General features: G+C 39.7%; 1 protein-coding gene across 2 annotated transcripts in view; it reads right to left on the bottom strand.

Moving 5' to 3' along the window:
* The window catches only part of APBB1IP (amyloid beta precursor protein binding family B member 1 interacting protein), a 62,653-nt gene extending 46,561 nt beyond the window's left edge, over window positions 1-16,092 (bottom strand). The window contains exons 1-2 of one of the 2 annotated variants that reach the window (XM_068171955.1): window positions 16,080-16,092; window positions 1,160-1,231 (exon numbers count right to left, since the gene is read on the bottom strand). In XM_068171955.1, the coding sequence (XP_068028056.1) occupies window positions 1,160-1,231 (72 nt within the window). In that variant the 5' untranslated portion in view covers window positions 16,080-16,092. Of the gene's footprint in view, window positions 1-1,159; window positions 1,232-3,110; window positions 3,254-16,079 lie in introns of those variants that run through there. The other variant, XM_068171947.1, reaches the window with a different exon arrangement.
* Between the last annotated feature and the right edge of the window lie 7,470 nt (window positions 16,093-23,562).

Raw genomic sequence — 23,562 nt, 5'->3', positions numbered from 1 at the left:
ATCCCTCCCAGTACCGCACGGGGAGCACAGAGACAAGAGACTCACGCTCTTACACTCTTTGCACCACCTGCACTTGTAACACTGCTATGTCCAGTCTGAGGAGGTAAAATTTATCACAAGCAGTCTTTTGTTCTTTAGAAGGCATAATAATGAAATGAGATTACCATAAATCCCTCCATACACACACACACACACACACACATATATATATATTTATAAAAATACATAAAATAAATATGCACATTTACAAAAAGCCCTAAAGAGCAGAGAGGCTACTGAGGGACAAAGTATTGTGATTTGACAGCTAACACCACCATGTGAAATCTTGGGTTTCACTCAGTTTAAACACAATTTCTACTCTGTGCCTCAGAATTATTGGTATTTATTTTGTCAAGCACTGGCTTTGTTCACCAAGAAGAAAGACCCCCTCAAAACAGAGGCTGTAATCAAACTCACACATTCAAGATGACAACTTAAGTGTTTTCAGTCATTCAATTTATTAAAATACAACACATGATTCCCTTTGTAGATTTTTTTTTTCTAGAAATAAAATTTCTCCTTTCATCACCTTTTGCAGGAAGTATTTCTTGATTAGAGCTTTAGAAAAAGGCTCATGCTGTTTTATACTCTCAAGAGTGTATTTTGCATTGGGAACAAAATCTCCATGCAATCTTGAATGCCACCCTCACTGCAGTTTAATATTTTGCCATATCTAAAGAATCATTTAAACATATATTCAAAATGTTGCTTTCATTTCCAAAGTTTACATTTGACACTCAGGCTACATCCCATTTACCCATGTATGCTAAGCATTCATACCTGAAAATTCAGACTCAAAGTCTTCCTGTTTTCATAGAATCCTTTAATTTCTTTGGATCAAGTCCAGAGGAATTTAAATTGCTAGCCTGGGTTTTTTTCAGAAAATGTCTTTCATAAGCAGTTAGGTCTCTTTAACAACCTACCCTGCACTGATACTGCCTTATTCTTTGGGCCACTTGTTTTAACTGTCAAGCAGAGAAATTTAGCTGAAGGTTTCCCACAGTAATGTAAGTGTATTTATTCAGAGTGGAAGAGTATGAAAAATGTAAAATAGTTCCCTTTTTTCTCTAATACATTATAGCTATTTTTTCTAATCTTGATGGGAAAAAAAAAAATTTACCTGAGTCAGCATGTCCATCTCCCCAAGTAAATTGCTGAACATTTCATCTATATCATCACAGGTTTGCTCCATCTGAAAGAAAAAGAACCACAAACAAGAAGTTCATTTCAGTTCATTTCAAAGCCAGCAACAGTCGAAACCAGAAGATACACAATGCTCTTTTACATCGTGTTCACAAATAACTTTAAAACAATTGCTCATGACTTGCAAAAACCTGAATCTATAACTTAGAAGTAACTACTAACAGTTCAGAACCCTTATTCTGTATATGCTAAAACACACACTTCAGATCTATGCTCATCAGAAGCTCCAACTACCTCCTTTTATCATTTACATTTCATACAAAGTCACCTGCTAATAAACCATGGTTGTACCCTAAACATAAAAAAAATGCATCCTGTGAGACAGAGAGAGGGAAACAAAGTTTGATGTTGAGAAATTCCTGAACATTTCATCTTGAAAGCTTTCTTTCTTTGGCTTAGAAAACCAATACTACAGGAATTTCTTGAGTGTTATCTAGTGCAAAATCGGGTTATGGTTAGGTACACGACCAACTTTTTGGCTCAATATTTCACCATTTTTCTTTCAATTATTACTGCACTGAGAGAACTCCAGTCTTACCAAACCTCAAGAGATCTGAGGAAGCACAATGAGAGGAGGAAAATGGGTACATGCTGCATGACCGTCGATGGCAGCGCTTGTTGCAAGGGGGCAGTGTGAGGACAGGATCCCACACCAGCGGCGCTCAGCTATGGGAAGACAGCTTCTGTAACAATCCTTTTCCTCATAAAGAGGAAAGAAACAGTGTAAAAGGGTGTCTGCCATGGAATGCTACCAGAGACAAGAACTAGAAACATTAAGAGGCCAAGCCTGCAAAGGACTGAGAACTGTGGTACCGAACACATAAAACCAGGGCTCAAACTAGGGGCAAACTTTAAACATGCAAGTAGTCCTATCAGTTTTCTGGGGGTGTGTGCACCTGGACCAGATTTTGTGACAAGGTTTGGGGAGTAGGGGGGCATGGCTGCAGTGGTGACTTCTGTAAGAAGGAAGTTCTCCCCATGTCAGAGAGTGACAGGCGCCCAAGCTGGCTCCAAGATGGACTTGGTGCTGGCCAAAGCTGAGACCAAAGATGAGGTGGCACCTCTGTGACGATGCACTTAGGAAAGGGTAACAAATGTGCAGAGCATCTGTGAAAGAGCAGTGGGAAAATATAAGCGATATAATCCTGCAGACTCTAAGGCCAGTACTGAAGGAGGGAGAGATGTTCCAGATGCTGGAGCAGAGATTGCCCTGCAGGCCATGGTGAAGCAGGTTGTTCCCCTGCAGCCCATGAAGGACCATGCCAGAGCAGGTATCCGTACTGCAGCCTGTGGAGGTCCTCCTGCCACAGCAGGTGGACATGCCCCGAAGGAAGATGAGGGCCACAGTGTGCCACACTGAAGCAGGCTCCTGGTGGGAACTGCAGCTCATGGAGAGGAGCCCACACAGCACAGGTTTTCTGGTAGAACTTGTGACTCCATGAAGAACCCACAACAGAGCAGGGTGTTCCTCTGAGACTCTACCTTGTGGGAAGGATCCAGGCTGGAACCATTGTTGAAGAACTGCATCTGGGGGAAGGTCCCAGGATGAGGAAGTTCACGAAGGACTGTCTCCATGGGAGGGTCCCCATGCTGGAGCAGTGTGAAGAGGAAGGAGCAGCAGAGATAAAGCATTATGAACTAACTGCAAACCCCACTCCCCATCCCCCTGTGCCACTTGAGTGGGAAGAGGTAGAAGAGTTGGGAGTGAAGCTGAATCTGGGAAGAAGGGAAGGGTGAAGATTTTATTAGTTTTCTTCTTATTTTGCATTATCCTACCATCTTATTAACTGGTAATATATTAATTTAATTTCCCTATGTTGAGCCTGCTTTGCTCAAAGGTAGTTGGCAAGTGATCTCCCTGTTCTTACCTCAGTCCATGAATTTTCCATTGTAATTTCTCTCCCTGTTCTGCTGAGGAGGGGAAGTGATAGAGCAACTTGGTAAGCACCTGGTAGCCACCCAAAGGCAACCAACCACAGCATCTTACAAGATGAGGACCAGGCTGATGCAAGAAAGCAATCAACTGAGCTCAGGAACAACTCTAACGACTATAAAGACTGGTAAGAAAAGAAAACCAGCAAGTTTCCTGTTCTCCAGTCTTAATGCTTTTCCTTCAATAGAGCATCTTGAGTCATGTAACTATTCCATGGATAAATTATAAAGGTCACTGAACCCTAAAATCAGTATCTGTTGTTTGAGAATTGTGATGTAACTAAACAAGGCACAGGCAACCAAGAACTGAACTTTCAACTTTCACATTTCTCTCATATCCCAGAAACCAAAGACTTAAAGATTTGGGAACTGGATACTCTTAAAGACATTTTAATAGGATGTGGTTGACAGAGCTGAGGGCAACAGTAGCCCAGCCATGGAGATTGCACAGCTCTGCCCAAGGAACAGACATCACACAGGACTGAGTGAGTGGAGAGTTAAAGCCATCCTATCTGCTTCCTTTCCAGCTGACAATCCACACCGGATGGCTCACTCACTCTGTCTGTATCACACTTCCCATACAGAGCCTTGTACACAACATTCTGTTTTTGTAGACCCAGCTGTATGCTGGGTGGCATATGATTACTGAATCTTAATTCATTTATTTGGATCAACAGCTGTGTAGCTTCCTATACACCTGGCACTTGGAGAATCAATTTTCATAGAAAGGCTAGATAAAATGGCACTTATTTGATCAGGCAGAGTGAAGATACATTTGTTATGTGACAAAAAATGGAGCAGCAGTTCATACTGACAAGTATCTCATCAGTGTTTAAATAATGCTGAATAATTTTATGTTTTCCTGTTTTCTGATTTGGGAGATCAAAATATCTTCTAAGGAAATCTTATCAGTTCCAGTTATTTGTATGTTTTTGGTAGATTTTTTAAAGCACTAGCTACATCAACTTTCAGGAAAAGAACCTCACACAAGTTTTTTTGACAAACTGAAATCCTCCTTTACTATAGTTTTACAGAATAGAAATATAAAAATGGCAAAAAATTACTTGAGTTGTAACCAGTTGCAACTTCTTATCATGAGGAGTAGTAAGAACTGTCTAAAAAGGAAAAAAATTCAAACCTAAGGACCCTCCTCAGTAATTAGCAACAACAAAAAAAAGATAAAGTCATGTTGTCATCAAGCCACTGCCTGTACTGGTATTTTATTTTCTCTTGAATTTTTGCTGATTTGGTTTAGGAAGACAAAATTGTTATCATAATCAACAAATATGCTGAATTTTTTTTATGTTAAAACACACTGAATGATCTCTTAAATTGGTATAAGAACTCTACATATTCATCAAAGATCTTGCCAAGAGCTAGAAAAACTTAAGACAGCAATATGAGTCCCCATAACATGGAATTGCAAAAGACTGCCCATCCACTGTCCATCCACTCTTCTTCTCTTTGACTTCTCTCCACTTATAGCCATTTCTTTTATTTGATTGCCACAACAGAAATAAACAGATTAAAAAAACTTGCAGATTTGGAAATTATCCTGTTGGATGTTTCTGCATTTTGGATCAGCAAATTTTTCTGAATTTTACAAATAGCCTCAAACTTATTCAAACCAGAAATTCAAGGTGAAATGTGTATGAGCTATTATTAACAAAACAAAGGAAAAGATTTATCAATGTGTCCAGAAGAATACTGAGTTTCATACCCAATCCTACTCCACTGTAACTTTTCCATCAGGTTTTTCCTCTATTTTGTACTAATACTAAGAACTATTAAGATCACTACTGACTACAATAAACCGACAGAAAGAAACCCAAACCAAACAGAACAGTACTTTAACAATAAGTTTCCCAGACTATGCATAAGACTTTAATCAGAGGAAAAAAGAGAGTTATAGAGCCATGTCATGTAGCTAAGAAAGAGGAAAGAGAAGGAAGAGAAAAAAAAAAAGAATTGAAATAAAATGAGGAAATTGCACTTGTCACAAATAAACAAGCTGAGAAGGGCTTGTGGGAAGCCATATATGTGAAATGTAACATATTTTTGAAGTGACTGATTTTCAAACTGATGCCTTCTGGACAGTAGCACAGTAAAAAGTACTCCTTGTTTTTTATTTCCCCCCTTTTCATATTCTCAAATCTTCACTAAGATCTCATAAAAAACTTTTTAAAAAAAATATTTTATTTAATACTCCTACCATTTTCATACTGTAAATCTAAGAGATTGGGACATTTTCTCTTCAGCTTCCTATTCTAGCCACCAATGAGTCTCACTTTTAGTTTACGTAATACATAAATATTGACTTATTAATTCACCCCACTATTTAACAGAAGTCCTGCAGGACCACTGGATCTATTAATTTTTTTTACCTTCCCAATTTAGATAGGAAATTGAACTGTTTGATAGAATCTTTAACACTCCACAGGAAGAAAAAAACAGTGGTACAAAATGCACCCTGCTTAAAAAAAAAGAACCTATTTTAAAATGCAATGAAATCTGAAAAAGTGACCATACAGTGTACATAAAAAACCCCCAGGCATGGTACTATACCAAGGAGAGTTTGAACTGCTAGTATTTTAGTATCTGATAATTCTGAGAAATACTCAAAGCTAGTCCCTGTTCACCTTGTTCTTTTGAGAGTTTTAAAATTCTTTTAAAAGTTTTTATGCCTTCTGATATTTACATATTTTAACCGAGTTTTCTCACACATGTTTGTGTAAATAATGATTGTTTTACATTCTTTTTTATAAGTGGAGAGAATTGATAGATTGTTAGTTGGACTAGTGTGGTTGGAGAGGTGGCAGTTTCACCCTCCAATCCACTGTGATTTTTATTATTGTATATATAGTGGAGTTAGAAAATAAAGTTTGCTTTTTGAGTTCTTTTTCTTTCTTTTTACATCTAGCTTGCTTCTGTGAGTTATTTTGTGTCACAGTGTAACACCTATTCACAGGAAGAGTGGGCTAAGTCACATGGTAAAAAGGCTTCTGCAGTGGAGAAGTTAGAAAACAAGCTCAAAACCCTTGTGAAACACTGAACAGGAAACACCAACAATATTATCATCTCTGCAGCTCAGTCTCAGTAGAGTTGCTGCAGTTTAACCAAAGGGCTACAACAAAAAAGGAATGAGGAACAGCATGATGTCAGAAGATAAAGACTTACAGTGGATTCATGCTATGAACAGTGTCAGGAACCAGCCCACTTAGTGATCTTAGCTAACAGTTACAGACACATTCACTGCAGTCAAAGTATCGTTGCTATTCTTAAACTGCTACATACATAAATAGCAGAGATAAAAATACATGGAGTATATTTTAACAAGTCACACAGCAACATCAAAAGCACGCCTTCAGGTCCTAGTCTCTGCACTACACTGTGTAAGTGTCAAGAGTACCAGGACCACCAAAATGAACACTGTTTGACTACCCAGGTGACCACTATCAGCACTGCAACCTCCTGCTGTTGCTTAATGCTTAAATGCTTTCTGGAGTGGAATGAAGAAATCTGTCATATTTTGGAGAGACACAGCAGTAGCCTGAGGAGTAAATCTCTCAGAGATTCACCCTTGTGTACTGCAGACTACACAAAGTAGATCATCCCACAGCAAAGACAGAAGATGGAAGAAAACTAGAGAAGCATGATGAAAGTGACAGAGTCCCACCATAAAGTGAAAAGCTGGGAAGAGAGCAACTGATTGTCACAGAAAACAGACGTGAAACTAGTGTGATTTAAAAAATGCACCAAAACCTAGGGGAAAGATACTGAGGAACCATTTCATCCTGATTTACAACACAAATTCAATGGGATAGTAAATGAAAGTCTAAATAACTGTTCCAGGGAAACATGCATGGTGTAACTGTGAAACTCACCATCAAAACTGGCGAGTAAGCAAGCTGAGGAGCTGGTTTTCTCTACATGCAGTAGTAGCTAGAAGTGCTAGTATAGCAGAGAGCTTCGGACAAGGATGATGAAGCTCATGTTTTAAGACCTAAAATAAAGACTCCATCTATTTGGAACCAGAGTAAAGGTTTCACGATAGACAGGTTACACCACACCTTCCAGTACAAGATTTCTTGCCTCTTTTTAAAGTACATGATGCTAGCCACTGCTGGGGATATCCTTCTGGCTAGATAGACTGCAGGTCTGAAATAGACGGAACTAGGTTCCTTACAGTGATTTTACAGTTAGATGTCAAGGAAAATCTCATACTACACATGTCTCTCATATACCTAAGTGAGGCAGGATGAAAGTTCCTTACCCAGCTATTTCATTACATCTAGCAAAAATCCTTAACAGACATTTAAGGCCCACTTTTATGAAGTAAAGTACAAGTGAACATCTGTCCCTGCAGACTTCAGTCTAGAGGAATGTAATCCAATTAGTTACTAATTCTAGTAGATACTAAGAATGGAAATTGAAGTTTTGGACTGATACAACAGAAATGGTAGCTGACCCCAAGGTTTCAGAATCACAATCAGGTTTGGTAATTAGCATGTTGATTTTCCTCTTTCTTACCTACATGACATGGCTCTGTAACTCTAATCTGCTTTAAAACTAGCTCATGTTTTGAAAAGAATGGATCAAAAGCAATTAGACTGCTTCCAGCACTGTACTTACCTAGCATTGATAAGCACAGTATTTTCCAATAAAAAGCTCGCACACACTGATAATTCTGAAAGCAGTTTTTTACTAATATTCACTATTCCTCTGGGAAATGTGGTGTGCCAATAACTGTAGGCTTATCTGCAGCTGAAGTTACACTGCATATTTATCTCAGGGATGATGTGACATGCTGTAACTCCATTCATGAGGGAATAAAAGCGACACACTAAAACACTAGTAGCTTCAGGAAGACTGTACATCTGCAAAGTATCCTTATTAGTTAATAAACAAATGATATCTGGCTTTGGATTAAAATTAAAGTGGCAGATAAATACAATCAAGAGAGAATCCTGCTCTAATGTTAACATGGAGTACTAGAGCTCATATTCTACTCATTCCAGAGTCACCCACCCAGAGGTAGACACAAACATTGTTAGATAAAAGCACCCAAAACTCACAGATCCTACTCATGTTCCACATAAATTTTAACTATGCCATTTATACAATTAAACCTGTTGAAAGCTTGTTCACTTTTTTTGCCATTTTGGAAATACACAGTTATGTCACATGTTTTACAGGAACAAACCTGCAGTGAGGACTGATTTTGGAAAAAGTCTTTATTAGTCCAAAAGTCACAGATTTTATAGACCTGAAAACTACACTGTTTCACTTAAATGATGACAGAAGTTGTATTTGACACTTGTTTTGCCAAGAGGATAATAATAATTTAAACACTACAGGAACTCCTATGCCATCTTTTTCAGTGATATTTGAGCACACCATTTTCAGAGAGAGTGACAGAGGGGGTGAGGAGGGTGGGGAGAGACAGAGAAGACAGACATTTAATATATTTGTAAAGCACCACAGGCTGTTGATTGTGAGGCCATCCTCCAGATGCTGCTGCCTCAGCATCCATCACCTCTGTGATGGATCCACCACCACCCCCAGCCTTCCCCTCTCCCCGCCATGCACTGCCCCAAACACATATTTTTTCTTTAACACCCTTGCCAAGAGTGGTGTCTGGGAGAAGCAGCTGTGGGTCCTGTTCTGCGGGTGAGGCAGGATGGCAACATTACTGAGTGGTCACTGAGATTCATTTAAATGAAGCTGAAAGGAACAAGGGACTACCTAAAAGCTTACTCACAGTATGTCAGGAAGAAGTTACTCAAGGCCAGAGGAGGGGGTTAGCAAAGGGCTCTTGTTCTGCAAGAGGACAGGAAGAACATTTGGTTAAATGGCTGAGGTTAAAGCGTGTAGAGGGATATGGCAGGAATATGCAGGCTGGGTGTGAGACTCCTCGCTAAGATCCTCTCCCCATAACTCTCAGGCACACACACAGTCTGGATCCTGGGCTCCAGAAAATGTAATCCAAAAATACTTGAGCAGCTGGGGAGCTGTGAGTTCAAAGCACCTTATGAAAGGTGGGAAAAAAAAAATAAATAACCCAGTGTAAAGCACATATGCAAGGAGGAGAAAGCTTGGGAACAATTTCTATGTACCAGAACCACACTTTGTAGCTCCCTGTCAGCTCCCAAAGGGGAATGTTTCTATGGAAATCAAAACACTGCCACTTCTGTTCATTTTTATACAGTATCCTCACATCAGTCAATGTGCTTCAGTCTGGCTTGTGGGTCTAAGAACATTATAGAAATACAGCTACAGTTTCAGTCAATTTCTTTTTCTTTCATCACAAAATTATTTACTGCAGAATGGTCCAGTCTGGAGACCTTCTCCTCATGAGCCATACAAGCAGGGCAAACTGCACAGAATAAAATGGTAGAAGACATATTGCCAGCTCTATGCCTTCACACAGACTGGTAAAAGAAACAGCTCCCTATTTCTGTGCCAGATTAATGGCACACAATATTTTCATTCTGCCAACATATCTTCTCCTGGAAAAGGCAGAAAGCTGGGTGAAAGTGTGTCCCCTGAGCTCATGAACCACCAGCTTACCCAGGCCCATCCATTTTGAGTTGATAATGTGCCTACTTCAGCTCTGCTCAGGTATAAACAACTGGAGACATACAAGTTATCAGAACTCAGTATCAGAACCTCAGTTTTAGGTTCCCCCATTCCCTGCCATGATGGCAGTGCAGAATAGCAAAAGAGTAATGTAACCCTGAATACCAGAAATTTATAGTTTCCACATTCCTTCCCATAATCTGTAGCTTGTTGATGTTGGTGCAATATTTTCCTTCCTGTTTTTTTTTTCCTGTTACCCAACACTGCTGTCCAGAATTTAGATGACAACAAGAGATTGTCTTGTACTTTAAACAACAGCCAGCAATATAAAATAATTAAATTTTGGTGTTTAGCTTCACAGTCTATGAAGTAGGCTGATCCCACATTAATCGATTGCCTAAGAAGCAGAAAAGAGTAGACAAGAAAGCCCACAGATGAGAGAGGAAGGCATACAGGGGTGTAAAATGAGGGGAAAATCCTTCCCCTCCTCAATTACCTACAGAATCAAGAGATGTTAAAAGTGTGAAATAGTGAAAATAATGGCATAAACTTAGGAAGAGGAAAAAAGGAAAGAAAAGTTACAGTACCAAATCCGAGTGCAGGAGCTGCTATGTTGGATAGTCAACAGCTCAGCTTTTCCAACACTCACTTCCTCCCACAGTGAGCCACTAGGTAAGTACAAGATATGCTACAAAGGCCCATGACACAACTGTCTCCCCATACAAATAACTTATTCCTGTGACCTATCATTGGCAAAAGCTCTAAGTCACCATCTTTTTTCTTACAATTACATGTTCCTACTACTGCCAGAAATGCTTAAGGGATGGCACACATGGTATGGGAAAAGAACATTGAAAAAGGGAAAGACACTAACATAAAATGCTCTCACAGTGAGAGTAAAGCAAATGGATTAATCTGTAAAAATTTTATAGAATCCATCTCTTTGTTTCGTACACAGTTCATATATTAAAATCAAATAAAGCAAGTAATGCTTTAACAAGGATTTATAGATATTTCAACAAAGTACCGTGCTCAGTAACACAGTGAGTAGTAGAAAAATTAAATGAAGAGTTTTTTACAAATCTCAGTTTTACTACTGACTGAAGTATCAGGTACAATTCCAAGGCCCACTGTTAACTCTTCACCTAGCAGACCTGCTTCTTTCAGTCTATACAATGCAGTGATTACATGCAGCTTTAAGCAGTAGGTTTCAGATGAAGTTCTGTAAGGAAAAGTGGAAGCCTGGAGTCACCACAGAGAGGATGTTGTATTGGTATGGCGACCTTGTGACATTTCCATTCTTCCATTTCTCTAAGGTTTTCCATGAGAAGGAAATGTCACTGCCTCCCTCTCTTTTTTCCCTCAGAAGCGGAGGAGGGATGGAACAATCCTGATCTGGTCATAGCAACTCCATCATGACCCAGGGGAGACAAAAGAAGCCAATCTAATGACAGATATGAAAGGCTTTGATGGATCACATGTAAGAACATAGTCCCCATGGGATCAAACTGCAGTTAAGTTTATGATGGATTCCTTCCTAATCTGGCATCCAAAAACACTGGCTCATTAGTATTTGCTGTCTCAAACATTAGGTCTGTCACCTTCCCCTCAGTCATGAGCATATGGTCACCAAAGTACAAAACTAGGCTGTAACCAAAACAAGTGTTTGTGAATGTTATCTGTGTTCATGTTTTTGGCACATATTCTTGCTTGGTCAAGGCTATCGCAGGTACTTATATCTTCCAAGGCACACGTACAGCAGATATTTCAAATACACTATTTCATCAAAAAGCAGAGAGAACAATAATGTATATTTTACTGGGGGAGTATTTTTGTGTGTGTTTTTGTTTTGTATTTTTTTTTTTTAATTTGCAATCAGACAAAAAACCACATCACCTTTCAAAAATATTTTTTGGGCTGATAATCCTTATTTATGTGCTTCAGTGAAATCCCCATAGTAAGTGAGGGAATGGGGCCTTCCAGTACTGTTAGAAAATACTTGAAAAATCTTCAAAAGTACATCAAAATCTTGTTCTGATGCAGAAGTAATCATGTGTCTGCAGTGTGGGTTACCACCTGAAGATGCAGTGAGAGTACCAAAATGGATCAACTAAGGCCACCAAGAAGCAACCAAGTAGCACATTTTCATTGTTGCCAACATGGACTTGATGCCAACAGTTTAAATGACCATTCTGCTGAGCTTCTTAACTTTCCTGGTGAGGCAGACACATCATTTGGCCTAAAACTGGGGACCCCAATGGTAATTTGCCATTTTTATCAGTAAAAGCATCTAGAGAGTGCCTGTGTGATTGATTTTGGTTCCTAGTGATTCCCTCTATGCTTGATGGACCAGCACTGCTGCTAAAGGCAGATCTGCTCCCCTTCTATGCTCACTCTCCCTGACAAGAGTAGGTACAACGACAAGATTTTCACCAAAATATTTGCTTTATCAGTTGGATTGTCTGAGGAGAACGGAGGACTTTCCGTTGGTAGTGACATCAACCATGCAGTCTGCTCCTCACTGATAGCAGACCCAGAGAGTTTTATCCTTTAATACTGATGTCACATGGCACACTTTTACATCTGCTGCTTTAAATGACAAGCAAATACAGAGTGAAAGTAAAAATGGAAATGCACTGAGATGTATCCAGTGCAAAACTTCTATCAGATGTGATTTTGTTTGCATTTTTAAATGGAGCAGCAGAGAAAAATGTGTTTTGTATATACACTGAACATTGTTCCTCTTCTAGGATTCATAATGTATCTACTCCCTAAAATACTCCTAATACTTCTAATACCTTTAGCCCTTATTCATTTGAGCCTAAATTCATAGCATGCTGAATCAATGTTCAACAGGAAGAAACAGAGCTGTGTGCAGGCTGGAGTAGTTCCTGACAGCAAAAAAAATACGAGAGCAATTAGCCAGCCACAAATCTAAAAGGTCACTTCATTGGAAGAAAGTCTTTGAAAGTAATGACAGGCCTAAAATTTTTGAACTATCATTACCAAACTAGTTTGTGAATTCCCACAGTGAAATTTTAAGTCAGATTAAAGTAATCTGTGCTTCATTTTCATTCAATACAATAAATTGAAACTGAGGGGTGTGAGGAACACGACCTCATATATGCTGCTGTAGTTGCTCAAAAGTCTCCTACAGAAACTTAAGAACACAGCACCCAGTTTCTTTCACAGTACAACATGCATATTCTACACTGGTAGCTCTACTGGTAATATCTAGGGTAGCTATGGATTAATAGGCTGGACAATAAGGAAATGCCCCAAATGCCTGTTTTTCCAAGAGCTATGGAACACTCCTAATCATGGAAAGACATCTGATAGCATTTCTATGAGATCTGCATCTGACGTGGTTGTCCCAAACTCTTTTTAGGCAACAAAGGGAAAGGAAGACAATTTTATAGAGCATGATTCATGGCTGCTGCTTAAAACTGGGCCACAAAGCAAGGTTTAGCAGTATCTATCTCTCTGTGTAAGAGACTGTAAAGGTGACTCAAAACCTCACATGACTCAAATGCTCATGTCTACAGCTGGATGAGGAGAGTCCTGCCTCTAAAACTTAAGAAGTGCTTTGAAAGGTTTGCATGGATACACATTACCATTGTCACTAGAGACCTTCCAAAGGAAGGCTAAAATTTCCATATTGCTGGAGGCAAATAAGAGATCTTGTTTTCACTTCAGCCCCAGATCAGCACCTGACCATGGGAAGCCATCATCAGAACAGGTCAGACCAACCTACAACAAAACAGCCAAGATATACTGCAACCACAGACAGAAAAAATAGTCTGTGAGAAAGAAAAACCCATGGCATTTGCAAAGAAAGCAGGAAAGAATAAGGGCCTTGATATCTTAATGATATGCAGGAAGATGAAATTCAGCTACATCCCTGTAAAGCAACCTCTGAAACAGAAGAATGCTTTTAAGAAAATCCATGTTCCCAGATCATCTTATCAATGGTCAGATGTTCATGAACTGCAAGACAGATTCTCTCTTGAACAAGGCTACCCTTCTCTCATCTGCAGCAGTACTGCAGACTGGTAGTTTTCTCACATTTTGCAGGGCTAAAGGGATGCAATAGCTGATCCCTCCACCCACAGGCTGCTCAAGTCCTAGCTTTTTCTTCCTCACTTAGGGCAGAGCAAGAGAAGGAAAGCTTTCTGCCTCTTCTTCCTCTTACTGCTTTAAGACATTTCTTCTACCAGGAAAGGTGAAACACAGCAAAAGCAAAATCTTAGTCGGCTGGGTAAATATTTTTACCTGTAAGAAATCTTGGGGCTCAGTATTGAGTTAAATTGTTACAATATCCAACAGGCCCATCTGCTCATACTGTTGGCTCTTTTGTGCAAATTGTTACCCTACCAAACGTATTAGTCTCCTAATAAATTACCAAAAATATCAAGGTTAAAACTGATTCACAGGTATATGAGTTGTGGTGTGTGATCTACTAGACACTGCCCAAATATAGTGACTTTTGAATTGTAAAAAAATCAAACTTTGCTGTAATAAACACACTTGATAATGAAATAAACCAGCACTTCAAAAGCATCATACCCTGCTTGAAGATACTACACACTGATAATCACATATTCTAGGAACAATAAAACCACAATTTACTCAATAATTAATTTGAACCATCAGCCATAATGCCTCCAAACATCAGAACAGTCTGTAATACCCACAGGAAGTATTTTTAAAAGAAAGAGAAGACACAGGGAATGGTTCCTTTCAGAGATAGTACGTTTTTCCAGTTGTGTTACCAGATGGATCAAAATTTTCTGAGAATAAAACAAGGACCACTCAGTTATTTGTAATACTCCATTGATTGAACCTCCCAAAGACATTTGTATGCCATATTTCAAACCAAATTATCTCCATTTTTAAGCAATGCTTGCACAAAGCATTGAGTACAATTAAATGTAATAGTCTCCTTAGAAACCTCACAGGGGATAACAGAACCGAAGAGGTTCAGCATAAAGTTAAACATTCTGTTTCAGACATCAAGTTTTAACCAAAATTCATAGTCTTTACAAAGTTACCAGAAAAAAAAATACTGTAGATTTAGCAGAGACAAATGATTAGGAGAGTGCACAGGTGGAGCAGGTCACTAATACTGCTCCCTGGAGCACCGGGGCTCACCTATTTGTCTCTAATGACACCGATGGACTACATCCAGCCCAATTACATTTACATCACTGTTGTGCAGCAGCAGGGTAATTGATTAGCGGTAAAATCAACACACTTCATGCGTGAAATAAGATGGATGCAGGTTTGGAAGAGATGAGAAAACACACATGTCATGTAATTCATAAAGAGGAACTAGAACCAAAGAGGAAAAATTACTGCCAAAGTTCTGCAAACGAGTTCTGAGAGGGAGAGACAAACTGGAGCCAAATTATTCACAGCATCAGAGTGATCTCGGGCAGGAAGTGAAAAGTTAAAAAGTCAAAAAGTTAAGCTGCAGGGTGGAACCCTGCTTATTTTGTCTGTAGGCTGTATTCCTGCAACAAATTTTTAATGACAGGCTGGATCATATGCTGCCTAAAACACACTACCGGATTCCTCTTCCCAGTGTGACAATGAATGGATTTAATAACTTCTCTTTTTTGCAAGAGGGATTGAAAAACCACCCCAAACTTGAGAGATTGCATTTCAGTAACTTCTCCGTGGTGTTCAGCTGAGGGTATCATGAGGCATGGACGCCCTCTCAATCAGGAGACACTCCAGAGTTTTTCCCTACACCACGTGGCCACAGACCAGCAGCAGAGAGATGTAAACTGCGTTCCTTGGAAGTGTGTACTGGCTGTTTGGCCACAACCCCACCACCCTCTACACGTTCAGCTTAAGACAGATCAGCGCGTTCACGCGGTGTATTCTCTGTCCGCTCGGCCCGCAGCTTTCTCCCGCCTGCCTTCCCCTTCCTAACGCTGACCTTGCAACCGGGCACTGCGCGTCGCTCGGGATCCCCGCCGGCCTCAGGGACGATTTGGCTCCCCTGCCTTACAGCGATCAACCCCCTGCTCACTTCCCTCAGGAAGGGGGCACAGGGAAGGTCCGACCCAGCTTAACCCCGCCGAGGGGAACAACCGGCACCGGGACCCAGCACCGCAGCGCGAAACCGCACGGTCCCGCGTCAGCGCACCGAGCCACGCGTGCGGCCGGAGGTGCCTGTCCCGCGGGGAGCCCGGGGCGCGGGGCTGCGTCCCCTCTGCGGGCTCCCACCGCGCTGCCCACGGCGGGGTTTGCCGCGCCTCCCTCCCCGCTGGCGCCGGGAGCCCTCGGGGGTCCGGCTCCTCCCTCGCTGCCCGCTTTACCTTGGCGGGCGGGCGGGCTGGCGGCGGCTCCGCGGGCTGCGAGGAGGCGCGGGACGGCTCGGCGGAACCCGGCCCGGCTCGGCTCGGCTCGGCTCGGCTCGGCTCGGCTCGGCTCGGCGGAACCCGGCTCGGCTCGGCTCGGCTCGGCTCGGCTCGGCGGAACCCGGCCCGGCTCGGCTTGGCGGGGCCCGGTGCTGCCCGAGGGAAGTGGGGCCGCCCCGCCGTGCTCGCAGCGCCGCCCTCCGCCCCCGGGCCGCACGGAGGCGGCGGCCGCTGCCCTGCCCGCATCCCCCGGGCAAACCCCGGCCGGACCGAGCGGCCCAGCCCAGCCCAGCCCAGCCCAGCCCCTGCGCTCCCCTCCCGCGGGCGCTCTCGGCTGGACAGCGCTGTCAGGCGCTCTCAGCTTTTCAGACAGAATTGTCTTTCTTTTCCCGCTCCCTTTAGTGACTCTACATCATCTATAACGTGCAAGGTAGCGAACTACTTTCATGGCACTTTTTTGCTACTTCGTACCTTTGGAAAAGGCTGCCTTAAAGGTTACTTAGATTTTATTGACGGAGCAGGAATGATTTTATAACACGTAATATTCCATAAAAAGTTGGGGAGGAAAAAAATAATCGGGACGTTTCCATCTGAAGTTAAAAAAGCAAGTGTCAGAAAATCAGTATGGCCTTGGAAGCACTGATGTCACCAAGTTTAAGAGAGATTTTGAGTACTGTAAGCCATGTCAAACTAGAACTCTCTCTTGATTTAAAATCCTGGTTTTGGTACCTATAACTTTGCCAAAACAATGCTCTTAGTAGATTTTTTTCTTCTATATCTAAAGCACTGTCAGAAAAGTGTAATGAAAAAGGCGAAGATGTCACCATCGCCTCCTTCTGTTACTTCAGTTTAGAGAAGTCACCAGGTAGTTCAGCTTAGTCTTGTGTTTATTGGCAATTTGTATTAAAATTCCAGATTTTGCTCCAAAGCAGCCAAGAAATTCGGCGTTTTGTTTCTCCAATACTATTGGAAATAATTATAGCAGAAGGATGGTAGCATTTTAAACTACCACCATGTTTTGCACAGCAAATATGTTTCAATGCTTTAAGGGGTAATTGCTTTGAAAAATTCCAGCTGAGACAGCTCAGCCATATTTAAAAATGCATTTAGGAAATAGTGCATTGTTCTGCTCATGTTATTTAAAAAAAAACCCGAATTATTTCACTAACAAGCTGGCTAAAATTTACCAGTCTTTAGTGAGGTCAGGTCATTTTTGGCCAGGCACATGAAAATACATCTAAATTTGGCAAACAGCATTTGTAAAATCATGGACATAGTTATTAAACAGTCATTAGTTGAGGAACTTGGGAGTCTGAGATTCCATGGATACTGCATATTTTCTTTGCTGACTTTATTTGCAGTTTCTCCTTTTATTTTTTAGTATCATTATGGTGCCAAAGAAAGATGTAATTTCAAAAGATTCATTGGCAATTATTTTTTAAAAAATTATCCCAAAGTAAATTTTTAAATCAGCACTTAGCACTGTACACTTTGCATATATTAAGAAGTAATATTGGATGGTGCCTTTTGTTGTCAGAAAGTGTATTTTTATTTCTGTATGTGACCTAAGATTAACATAGTCACACCCTGAATACACGGGTGGTTTCACACTTACTTTGCTTTTGTTAAATACATAACCAACGTATTTGTTAAGATAATGTAGAAAACATCTATTCTGCTTGTACAAAGTAGCCTTTGTTTGCTCTATCCCTAGATTTGTTCCTGTCCTCTCCAAGTATCCTGAAAAAGACTGAGAGCTGAATGGCAGTATTTTGCAGCTCTCCAAAGCTCACCTGGCATTGCCTATAAGAGGAACAGTGGAGATAAGAACAGCATACCTCTAGAAAGCAAAGGAAAATAACAGAAATCCCACAAAATCTTGAGTGCCATCTGTGAAGTTTTTGGTCCGTGTTCAGGAGCATGACGATGTGCTCCAGTGGGATGGGTGGAGGACATCACATATTCATAAGGAAGAAATGTGGTGGGGGAAATGCTAAAGCAGATACAGACTTGATTAACAGTGTGTGTTCTAATGTTAGAGAGAAAGAAAGTTTGTGGGAAGAGGAGGTGGAAATAAGTAAAGCTTCCTAATTTGTTTTCTGTCAGATGAAATGAATGTGCAGCAGAATCATTCCCCTGAATTCCACCCCTACATTCTGCCTGCTTTCCTCCAGAAAGCTTTAAATTTTCTAATGGGAAGAGGAGACGTGCACTCCACCCAGGTTACAGTTGGGCGTTTCTCAGCAGTTGCATGACACATGACTGAATGTGTGCAGTTAGAAATCGTTCTTTTCCTGTTCTTATCTTGGGTGAGTATATCACTGGGTAGACATGCTGTCGTTATACACCCGTTGCTGAGGAAGAAGGAAGAGAGCTAACCTCCCCAGTCCTCTTGGATTGCATGTCCTAGTAATGTTTCTATAAAGCAGCAGATAATTTAGGATTAAGGCAGAACATCTGATTTTGAAAGGGAAAAAATAAATACAATTCTAGTGTCAGGAAACCAGCAATTCATTGGAAAAAAATTACCATAAATGTGTTCCCTTAAATTTTATTGAGATCACTTCATACACTGATAATAATCACTTGACTTTGTAGAGACTGACCTTATTTTTATTTACAGGCTAAATAAGACACTATGCTAAGATCTTAGCTGCCCAGAGTAATGCAGGACCTGCCCATAGCCCTCAGTGTTATGCATGGAGAGGATGCAGATATGTTAAATATTGCTAAGCCATTGTACCCCTGGCCAAGATCAGAAAAGAAAAAAATTAATTAGAACTTTTGTCATAGCAAAACACAGAGAATGCAATTGAAAGTGTTGTTTGTTTTGTGGTTATTCAAACAAAATAACTTTAAGGTGGAAGAAGGGAAGTTTTGATGACAGAGGACAAAGGCATAAATACAAGCTACAAAATAGGATTAAAAATATGTGTTTAAGGCAAGTGATATCTAAAGGCTGGAGCATCCTCTTTTGAAGTAGTACCATGCAGATACTGAAAATCTTTGATACAATGACTGGATGATCCTCTAGGGTACATCAGATAAGTTCTTTCATCAAGACACTGTTTTTCCAGAAAGCTTTAAGAGATTGCAATTAGTGAGAAGTGACTCATATCACCACAGCAGACTGTAATGTCAGAGCATTCTGGAAAAATGTTTGGCATCTTCTTATAAGGCCAAAAGTAAAAAGTATATGTATAATGAAGTATCAATGACAGGTTTTATGTTCTTTCAATAAGTATTAATTCTATTAATGGGTTTTCTAAAAAATTCATTTGTGATTGTGCAATACGACAGAAGACCTGTAAACCCTAAAACTTCCTTACAAGAAAGATGGAAAGCTCTCATTTAAGAGCTTATATCAAAGAGATTACCAAAAGCAACATTTAAAAAGTCACAGTAAATCAAATTGAAGTATGACTGCATTGTATACAGAAGCTAGTTAACAAGAATATCATATAAAGTTCTTTAAAATTATAGCAAATTAAGAAGCTGAAGCTCAGTGTGCTAAAGAGCACCATGACCCTTCTGCCCATCCTATCATCCATCTTTTTGAAGACAGCTTTAAGCAAATCAGAACTGAAAATATAATTATTGCTCCATTACTCTTAAGAGTAAAACATTGGTTGTTACAGTGGAAAACCAAAAGCAAAACAAATCAGTATCTTTACCTGGATGAAAAGCTGAAGAAAATGTTTTAATCTGAAAATGTTAACAGTGAAGCAGGCAAACTCACACTTTTAACTGCTTTTCAGAAGTACTTCTGAAAAGTCCATGCTCAAAGCTTAGTCACTAGAATTCTATGAGCCATCATAATTTTAAGATGTATTTCCATTTTTCTTTTTCTTCTGTGCACGATAGGGCCTTGAGTTAGTCAATGGCTTCCATTTTTGCATGTAGAATATGTTTAGGAAACTGTTTAGATATCCAGGATTTATACTATTAAAATTTCTCTAAGGTCTTGATTAATAAGCCAGAAATGCCTGAAGGAGACTTTTTCACTGGACTTAATGAGTTTTAGATTAGAGCCTAAGTTTTCTAAGTTTTCCTGTTCTCACTTATAAATATCATTGTGTACATCCATATTTCTTCTGTTTGTACATAGCAGATATCTATGCTATATATATATATGTATACATATCCCTTTCTGTTCCTTGCAGACATCTGTTCAAGTCAGCCCCCTTCTTCACTGTGAGAGCTGAGCATCTAACATAAAATGCAGCTGAGGCAGGAAAAGCCTAACACATCTTGTTTATTACCTTTATTAATCTTATGATAAATGAAATCAGCTGCACCCTTAAAAGGGAACCTGCGTATGTCGTGACATGGAATATTGAAATGTCATCTAACTTGTTCCAAATGATACTTGTAATTAACTAGAAAATTGTAACCTGAGGGTCTTCATTTGAAAATGTCAGCATTTATTATTGACATAATTTCTTTAGCTGTACAAAATAGGCTTTTTGATATTGCTCAGAGTAATGTGTGCAAAAGTTAGCTTAATGAGAAGTATTGTTTTAAATTGAGCATTTGATTTTATGAATGCTGTATGTTAGATTTCACATGTATGACAAACTAAGCATGAAATGAGTAAGGTTTTGAAGCTTCTTACTGAAGTAAATATAAGAGGTACTTGAAGACAAAAGAAGAGAGAATTATCTTACTTTATTAATAGAAAGAAATCAATTTTATATTTTAATAATTTAAAACTATTCAACCATTTCCTTACTCACTTCTTTCCTCTGGGATTTATTTCCCTATGCACTTTTCTTTCCTGATTGTTAAAATGTTGTAACATAGTTTATACAAGTAGAATGTTCTTTTGAAGTTTCGTCAATTCAAAGGTGGATGTGTTGGCTTGTGTGAGAGCAAGCATGGATATTGGTCCTCTGGTCATACCAGTTTAAACTGTCACCTTTTTAAAATAAAGTTTAAGTGTTCTCCATTACCTGCTACACGTTGAGTGTTTCATTACATTCATATGAATATTAAAACTTCCCCCATTTCCTGGAGGCCCAGGGAAAGCATTTGGAACACTTAATAGTCTTATTTTGACAACACAATAGTAGTTGCAAACAACTTTATTTTGAGATTTTTTTTCTGTTGTTCAGGGTTCAAAATAAATTGGTTCCACCCCCCATTCACTTCTCAGCCATCCATTATTTTCACAGTGATTATAGAACTCTTTAAGGAGATAATTGTCAGCATTTTTTTGCTTTCAAAAAGTATCTTCAAAATCTCAGTATGTATTTATTCTTCTTTCCCCCTCAGCAGGTATTCTTTTAAGTACAAATGTCAGGTTACATCTTTTTGCACATTTGATTTTCTGTAGCTGCATGTCAGTATTAGGCTGCAAAGTTTTCTGCTGTGTGTCTGCCACTTAAAGCATATGTGTAGTGTGTAACATTTGTCCAGGTGTAATATGCATATAGGGTGAGGGATAGTGTGAGGAAAGCAGCGCTATAAACTACCTGTATGGCTTCTTCTGGTGTGCAGAAGTGCAAAGTAGAGTTTTTGCATAATCACTTGTTTCCCATCCATGTAAACTCTGTCTGCAAGAAACAGATGGAAACCTTCAGAAACAGTCATCAAAACTATGTTTTACCAGCCAAGTTCCTGATAGCTCCTGCAAAATACATTTTAAGTGTGTGGCACTTAACTGCTCATGAGGGGAGAAACTAGAAAGCAGAACTTGCTTTCAGACCATGTACTAAATATGGAAGGAACTGTGGGAAACTATTTTTAAGAGTTTCATCTTCTAGCCCCACCTCAAAGGGAGGTGCATATGAAATTAGCTCATGCATATGAAATTCACAGCTGGAATTTGGCTACACAGTCAATCCCTCCTGGTAGGTCCCAGTGAGCCAGACCAAGTGGTGTCACAGAAGCTGAGTTTACAGAAAAAGTACATGTTATGCAAAAATTTAAGTCTAAGAGTTTCGTCATACCATGACAGCTTTGACCTGTCTTGGCCAACTCAGATTTTGTTAGATTTGGGTGAGTTACAGGACAATATTTAACCAAATAAATATTCTTTAGTTTCCACTCTACCACAATTTTGTATGATGAATCCTGAGAGAAAAGCTACATGCTAGAGCTTAACACTCTGCAGCAGTGGTCTCAGCTTTACATGGCTGCTGATAAATAAGATAGCAAGGGAACTTGTTTATTTCCATATTGTTAATAAAAAAATCACCTCCATAAAATCATCGATTTTCTGAAGGGTAGTATTTACCTTGTTCAGGTAATGTACAGCTGAACTCTGAATATTACTATTAGAAATTTGGAGACCTTGAGCTTTCTATCTTTTCTTCAGCTTTCCATGGCCTACAGCTGGTGCTGGTCTGAAATCAAATGTCTATGAGTCAAGCAAGAGTCAAGGTGAGACTCTCCTTCAACTGTGCAAAGAAATTACAATAAACCAGCTGTGGCCAATTGTATCACTTTTACTCAAGAAGTATCTTACTTGATTTACAAGAGCAAAAGAAAATGAGAGGTTTACTGGGATAGAACTAGTAATCTGTGTTTTCCAGATGAAGTTGGCAATATAGTTTTTCCATAGAATACAAGTGAATATGATCTCCATTTGAATTAAATAGAATCAATAATGTTTAAAAGAGGAACTTGACAATAGCATTGTGCTTCCTCTGGTAGCTTTTTTTTTTAATTTTAGGAGAAGGCAGTGAATTCTCGCTTCCTCTTTTATTGAATAACTCATGTTTCTACACTGCACTATTGCAATATACAGCTGTATTATTTTTAGACTATGGTTATAACTAATATATTAAATGCTGTCATATTTCCCTCATATGCTAGCTTGAGTCCCCTTTTGTCAACAAAAAATAGTACGCCTGCACAATGATATAGCCATCTGCTTACCACAACAGAGCTTTCTGTGAGAATAAGGAAAAAGGAGCTTTAACCCAGCAAGAGAAGTTAAAATCATTCAACAGCTTAGGTATTCCAGCCAGAATCACATGTTTCACTGGTCTTTCACATTCCTGAGGATGAGGGTTCCTGTGTACTAGCTATGTCCGTGGTGGCAATTTGAAGAGTTTGTTGCAGGACACTTTAAGGCAGGATATGGCTTTGGGATAAAGTTTTTGAAGAAAGTATTTCAAATAATGTATCCTGAGCTTGAAAAAACTGTTCCCTCTTCTCTAAGGGAAAGAGAATGATAAGCATGAAAATAAGCATGAAAGATCTTTGGCTGATAAAGTTTCTCTGAAAGTAAGGAGATAACTTCCTCAAACAGACTAAACAAATAACTTCAAGCTCTTAAACAGTTTTGGACAAGGGGTAGTTTGTGGCTGTACTTCAGCAAAACAGCTGAGGAAGTGCTTGTCCCGTACTCATGATCACTACACCATGATTGGTGTTTATGCACTGTGCTTCTTATTCATGTTGTGATTTCTGATTCTGCTCCCTTTTTGCCTCA

Source organism: Anomalospiza imberbis, chromosome 1, assembly GCF_031753505.1.
Source record: "Anomalospiza imberbis isolate Cuckoo-Finch-1a 21T00152 chromosome 1, ASM3175350v1, whole genome shotgun sequence".
Classification (NCBI taxonomy): Eukaryota; Metazoa; Chordata; class Aves; order Passeriformes; family Viduidae; genus Anomalospiza; species Anomalospiza imberbis.
This window is presented reverse-complemented; position numbering and strand designations above follow the sequence as displayed.